At 48.6% G+C, this 6722-nt stretch overlaps 1 protein-coding gene across 1 annotated transcript; it reads right to left on the bottom strand.

Annotated features, from left to right (window-relative positions):
* Positions 1 to 1634: 1634 nt before the first annotated feature.
* LOC308237844 (vigilin-like) lies at positions 1635 to 5707 on the bottom strand. The gene has a single exon (XM_080649080.1). The coding sequence runs from the start codon at positions 5547 to 5549 to the stop codon at positions 1752 to 1754; it is 3798 nt and encodes a 1265-aa protein (XP_080505206.1). The 5' UTR covers positions 5550 to 5707; the 3' UTR covers positions 1635 to 1751.
* Positions 5708 to 6722: the final 1015 nt, after the last annotated feature.

Here is a 6722-nt window from a genome sequence, read left to right as displayed (position 1 = left end):
AGGGAGTATCTAGAATATTTGGCATCTCAACTCTGCTTCAAAGCTAGTAAATTTCTTCAAAGCTGGTGACTTGGATGCTGGTGACCAGAAACAACGACTACGATCCCAGAAGAGGAGAAATTTTCTCTGTCTCCCAGGTCTGTTTCAATCTTGCTTGGGTGTTTTGCTGGCCCGTGTAACCAATTCCAGTTTAAGGTATGGAGAGGTTCACTGGACTAGCTGATTTTGGAGTGGATCCCTGACTGACAGCCCTTGATGGGAAGATGCAGGTACCCAAAGGAAAAGTGGTCTGTTATCAGAAAAAGGGGGGAGTGGGGGAATGGCATATTGTGGTGAAAAGAGCTTATGATTATAGCTAGACCCATCTGAGTTAAATCCTAGCTATACCACTTGCTTGCTTGCCAAGTTGAATTTACTCAGACATACCTGCAGCTTACCAGAGGAGTTGAGTCCTGATTCTGGTGCCAAGTTGCCTGGCATGTGTCCGTCCAGGTTCTGTCACTTACCACCTGTGTGATCTCTGTGTTTCAGTTTCCTCACATGGAGCATCGGTATAAGAAAAGTACCTCCTCCATAGAATTGTTGTGATCAATACATGGGTTAATAACTGTAATGAGCTTAGGATAGCACCTGGAACATTATAATAGCCATCACTAATTTATATTATTATTTTAATATGACTCACACACATACTAAGAAAAGAAGTAAAATTATTTTCCTATAACTGGTTTAATCTCATTTTCAAACTCATTACTGGTAGTGGTGATAGGGGTGTGGGTCGTGGAAGGGAAACTGAAAACTGCTCCTAATGTAATTTCAATAGTGTCTTTTAGATAGGAATGCAATTCCTTTAAAATTCAAACTCCTTATGAAGCTGTCTTCCCTCTTTATGGGGTTTCATGCTACTCTCCTTTCCTTCCCTAATGGAACTGGATACAGAGATAAAGTGTAGATCGTCATCGTGGCAGGATGGGGTTAGCACTGTACTGTGTCTTTTTGTCCCTGGGTGGCTTGAGCCGGTGGCCATTGAAGTATGGCTGGTCCTGCCTGGTTCTGAGCATCAAACTGTGATCTTCCCCTGAAGAATTTAGGTCCTGCTACAGCCTCTAGACACAAAGTCCCTGCTCCCGGTGGCCCTTCACCCTGCCTCCAGGATGCTTGACTTCGATTGTCCTGGGATGCCCAGGATTTCCATCTGTTTGTTCTCTATATATTATGGTGAGAGGTACCACCTGCTACCGTTCCTGCACTATTAACCATGCACCATGTTAAAGATGGCATGTCAAATGCTAGTCTTCTTCAAGGAGTTTGCATTTTTATTTTTTTTTTATTTTTTATTTTTTTTATTTTTTTTTTTTTCTAAAGTCAAGGAAATTTATTTCCTGAGGTCACGACACAGGAAGTGGGCTCAGCCCCCAGCTGTGCAGCACTCTTAGTGGGGCCAGGGCCTTATTGACATGCCGGTGGACCAGGAAGCTTGTCGTGAAATGTCCAATTGCCTCTATTAGTGTTTGAACCGTGGAAAGCCAGCCCATAGCCGGTGTCAAGGGCAGATCCTGAGCATGTGTCGGGCATTGGCCAGGCCCGAGGACCAGCTGCACACAGTGCCAGGCGCCCGGCTTCACTGCGAGACCTCGGGGAGGGGGAAGCGTCAACAATTTATGGAGGGTCCAGCTGCTGAGTCAGATTGAAACAAACCATTGTGTGGTGGGGTTTGGGTCAGCAGGCTGGAGAGGTTTGTTTTCTGATCATTATCGTTTGGGGCCCCAAGGGAGGGTCTTGGGGGCCACCTGAGCCCCAAAGCTGTGAAATTCTTCAGAGCTGCTCATATCCGGAGCCTTCTCGCTGCTGTTGGCGGTCCAGGGAGCATCCCGAACCACAAAGCCCTTGGAAGGTGCCTTGGACTCCTCGTGGGCCGGGGGCTTCATGTACACCTGCAGGACCTCGCTGTCCACCACGTCAGCTAGATATTCTTCCTCCAGGTTGAGGATGTGGTCGATGGCCTCCTCCACGTTCTCTGGGAGCCCCGTCACGGTGACACAGTTGGGGTCCAGGGCCCCGCTCTGTGGGAAGCGAATGTCCACCTTGAATTCATCCATGATTTTGCGAATGGCTTTGCCACGGGCACCAATGATGCGGGCGTGGACACGGTGGTCTAGTGGGACATCCTCAGAAACCATCTGTTCAAGTTCACCCACAATTTTCAGTATGGCATCCCGGGCAGCTTCTGTGTTCTTTTCATACCCTGTGATGGTGATTTGGTCCTGCGGCTGGTTCCCATCATCCTTATCAGGAAATTGGATGTTCACATCATGTTCCAAGCGGATTTGGGTAATCACTGCCCCCTTTCTCCCAATGATTTTGGGATGGTACTTAGGGTCAACAGTGACGTTTAGCTTAAAACTCCTTAAAGCCCGGTCCTCCTGCTCTGCCTGCAGCTCCCGCACACGCTCCAGGAGCCCAGCCTTGGCCCGGTCCAGATTTGCAGCGAGGCCTGTGATGGCGATGACATCAGACTGCAGCTCAGGTGCTGGGACGTGTATATTCACCTCAAACTCGTCCATCATCTTGCGGATCCCGCTTCCCTTCTGTCCGATGATGTACCGGTGAAGGTCAAAGGGCACCTCCACTTCAATAGTGACAGGAACCAGAGCCTCGAGGGCTTCCTTGGCAGCTTCACACTTTTCTTTGCGGCCAGAGATGATGATGATGTCACATCTCCTTGGAGAGCCAGGGTCAGCCTCTCTGCCCTCCCCAGCATCGTCACCATTCTCCTGAACAGCTGGCTCCACATTATGAACTGGGTTCTCCTCTTTGTCTGGGAATTTAATTTGAACATTATAGTCCCGAGTGATCTGCTGGATTCTGGAACCTTTGGGGCCCATGACAGAGCGATGGAATTTCTGGGGTATGGCACACTCTATGGTCACCTGGGCTTCCAGGTCTTCAATGATCTCCTGGATGCGCTTTCTGGCCGCCTCCACACATTCCTTGGCACCCTTGAGAGTCACTTTGTCACTCTGTGTGCCAGACCGTGGGAAGCTAACCATCACCCCACCATACTCCTCGGCGATTTCCCGCAAGACTTGGCCTCTTCGAATAACAAAATGTCGGTGGTGCTTGGGGTCTACCAGCATGTATTCTTCCACCACATTATCCAGGTTCTGAATCAAGGCCTCCAGTTCCTTTTGGGCCTCCTTGACAGCATCCTCTTTTCCGATGATGGTGATCAGGTCCTGGTCCTTGTCTTCTGCCGTTGGGAATATGATGCGGGCTCCGGTGGTGTCACGTACCTTGCGGATCTTGCCACCCCCTTTGCCGATGAGGAACTTGTGGTACTCTGGCTTGGCTCGGATGTCAACAGTGAAACTCTTGGTTTGCTTCTCCTCTGCCAGGTGCAGGAGCTGTTTCTTGGCCTTCTCCATATCCGAGGAAGGGCCCCTGATGACAACTGTGTCACTTCCAGAGCCTTCCACAGGGAAGTGAATGTGGACCCCGCCGCACTCCTCCATGATGGAGCGGATCAGGCGACCTTTCGTGCCAATGAGGGAGTTGTGCAGCTTGGCAGGGATGGAGACCTCCACCTCGGCTATGTTGGCCAGGTCTTTCTGGATGGACAAGATGCGGCTCCGGGCAGCCTCGCAGTTGGCCCGCTTGCCCGTGATGACGATAGTCTCCGAGTTGCTATTTTCTGCTGGAAGGTCGATCTTGGTATTGCTTTCTTCACGAATCTTTTTAATGTTTGCGCCTCCTTTCCCAATGATGTTCTTGTGAAACTGCTTGAAGATCGGAACAGAGATTGAATAGCTATTTTCCACCAAATCAGCAACCATCTTCTGCATGTATTTTGTACATTTTTCCACCTCATTCTTGGGCCCTCTAAGTTGGACAATATCACTTTTTTGTGCTGGGTCTGGAAAGTTGATGATAACCTCTGGGAATTTGTCCCGAATTTCACGAATCCGTTCACCCTTCTGCCCAATGATTGTGCGATGAAATCTCTGCTCAATGATTAGATCCTTGGTACGCTCGTTTTCCATGCGGGAGGCAAGCTCCAGCAGCTCCCGCTTGGCCTGCTGCACACCCTGCGGGTCCCCCTCGATGCGGATCAGGTTGCTCTTCTCGCTGTCAGGAGGGATGCGTACAGACACCTTGTACTGATCTTTGATTCTGTTGATGTTGGCTCCGCTCTTCCCGATGAGGTGTCTGTGAAACTTGTGGTCAATGCTGATCTCCACATAGTCCATGCGGTGAATCAAGTCTTTCACCATGGCTTCGATCTGTTCCTGGGCCACATTTACATCCTCCGTGGGGCCTTCCAGGGTGATCTTGTCCTCGCCTTCTGTAAACTCGATGTGAACCTTTGGCATCTGCTGAGTGATCTTGGCCAGGTTCTGCCCCTTCTTGCCAATGATGAAACGGTGAAGCCAGGAAGGAGCAGAGACAGAGGAGACTGTAAAACTGTTGGCCTTGGCATAGACTTCAGTCAGTGCCTGCCCTAGCTTTTCAGGCTCCCCTCGAAGTATCACAGTCTCAGAGATACTGTCGGAGGGCGGGATCTCCACAGAAACTCCAGTTCTTTCCAGAATCTCCTGCAAGGAATTGCCCTTGGGCCCAATGACATACTTGTGCTGGGATTTCTTCACTTCCACTGCGATGGTTGTGGTCTTCTTTTTCTTTTCTTCATAAATCTTCTTGATCCGAGCCACAGCCTGAGCCAGCTGCTCCTTCTCCCCAGTGAAGACGATTTCTGTCCGGTTGACGCTGGGTGGGGGGATGTTGATGCGTGTCCCTGTCTCTTGCATGATCTCACTGACCAGCCGATTATAAGGCCCAGCGATGAAGGGGTGGAACGCCTTCTCCACTTCTAGCCTCTCTACAGCACGTTTATCCTGCTCGGCAGAGATGAGCAGGACTTCGTGGCGAGCTTTCTCAATGCCCTCTTTGGTGCCGGTGATTCTGATCTGGTTACTTGCGTCATCTGGGCGTGGGATCTGAATTTTGGTTGCAGTTTTTAGCTCCAAATCTTGTAGTTTCTCTCCATTTTTACCAATAACAAAGCGATGATGTTCTTTGGGAATGGCAACAGTTGCTGAGGCCTGGGTCTGCAGCCTAGCAACAATATCCTTCCGGGCTTTCATGACAGCGTCCAGCTTCCCAGAGACCATAATGGAGAGGCCCTGGTCTTTGGCGAGAGACAGCTCCAGGTGAGCTCCTGTCCTCTGCATGATCTCAAGGCATATTTTTGCTTGTTCACCTTCTCCAAACTGGTTCATGTCCTTGTATTTTCTCTCCTCCAGGGGTACATGGAACACCTGAGTGATGACAGAAGCCTTGATGGGCCGGATCTTGTTACCCCAGGCGCCTGCAGGTTCCTGGGCGCTTTCCAAGCAAGCTGCTTTCTCAGGGAGTGGGGGGAAGGCATCCTTGTAGGTTGGAGGGTCACTCTCTTCTTCTGAATTTAAAGTGGCAACTTTGATCTGTTGCGGAACCAGCCCACTTCGGTGTTCAGCAAAGCTCTCTTGGGTCAAAACTGCAACAGAGCTCATGGTTGATGGGGTGCCCACACACGGTCCGGGTGAGGCACAGCAAAACGGTCAGTAGCCAGAAAGTCCGTCCTGAGGCCACCTCTGTCAGCCTGCCAGCTTTTGTCGCTGTGCGGTGCGCTCGCCGCCCGCCCGCTCCAAGAATGCCAGTGCTCCGCTCCGCTCCCAAGGAGTTTGCATTTTTAAAGGCGAGTTTTTTGAGAAATGAGAAGGAAGTCCCTCTGTACTTGGATTTCCCTAGGGTGTTTTTATTCCTACTTGTATCCCTAACCTGGAGTTTTGACCCTTAGAGGACAGTCAGGATGCCCAAGCCAGAACTCCTTCCTTTATTTCTCTCATTTTTTATCTCTAGCTCCCCCAGTAAAATTTTTCTTTTCGTCCTCTGATTTGGGTGTTAAATCATATCCCAGATCATATCCTGAGTTTTTTCTGGCTTCATTTCCCGATTTTATCTTCCTGGCTCCGGTTTATATTATTTCAAGGAAAGTCTTTTGAGTTTGCAAAATTCTATTTCTTCTCAACAAAACCTGGTGACCAAAACTAAAAATGGAACTAACAAATATAATTTGCAAGTTAAAGCTGAACAATAACTTCTTTGTTCTTTATTCCTCCTCTGAACATGTTAAATGACTGTTAATTACTGGGTGAGGAGCACCAAGGCAAGTATGCTTGTTCAATATTTTCAAAATAGTATCCCTGTTCCACTAGCTATGCAGCAAAACCTTGATAACAGCTCTTCTTGTTATTTTATGTAAATATACTTGTTCAGATGGAACCAATAAATAATGCTTAACTTGATACGTAAGTATTTGAGTTGCTCAGCAATATACTGGAGTCCTGCATCATTCATTCATTCACTCCATAAATACATATTGATAGTCTACTGTATGCTAGGTCCTGCTCTGAAGTGTTCCATAACTTCTTTTCTAGAGTTTAGGCTCAGTGGATGACAGTGGTTTTAACAGTGAAATTTCTACAAAGTGTTCCTAGGTTCTCCAGTAACTAGGTTGGAGATGGCTCCAGATGGACCAGGTGAATACCAAATACACACATTAACTAATTTTTTTTAACTCCAGTGAGTTCAGTTGCTTTTTCTGTTCCCCACCCAATAATCTTAGCTAAGTACAGAGTGAATGACAAGGTGGTTGTTGGGGGTGGTACCACAGATCAAACCCA

This window comes from Plecotus auritus (genome assembly GCF_963455305.1).
Source record: "Plecotus auritus genome assembly, chromosome: 12".
NCBI lineage: Eukaryota > Metazoa > Chordata > Mammalia > Chiroptera > Vespertilionidae > Plecotus > Plecotus auritus.
Note: the sequence above shows the minus strand (reverse complement) of the source record. Positions and strands in the feature narration are given on the sequence as shown.

Excerpts from the sequence above, each read along its gene's own strand:
- LOC308237844 (XM_080649080.1), bottom strand. The coding sequence starts at position 5,549 with ATGAGCTCTGTTGCAGTTTTGACCCAAGAGAGCTTTGCTGAACACCGA.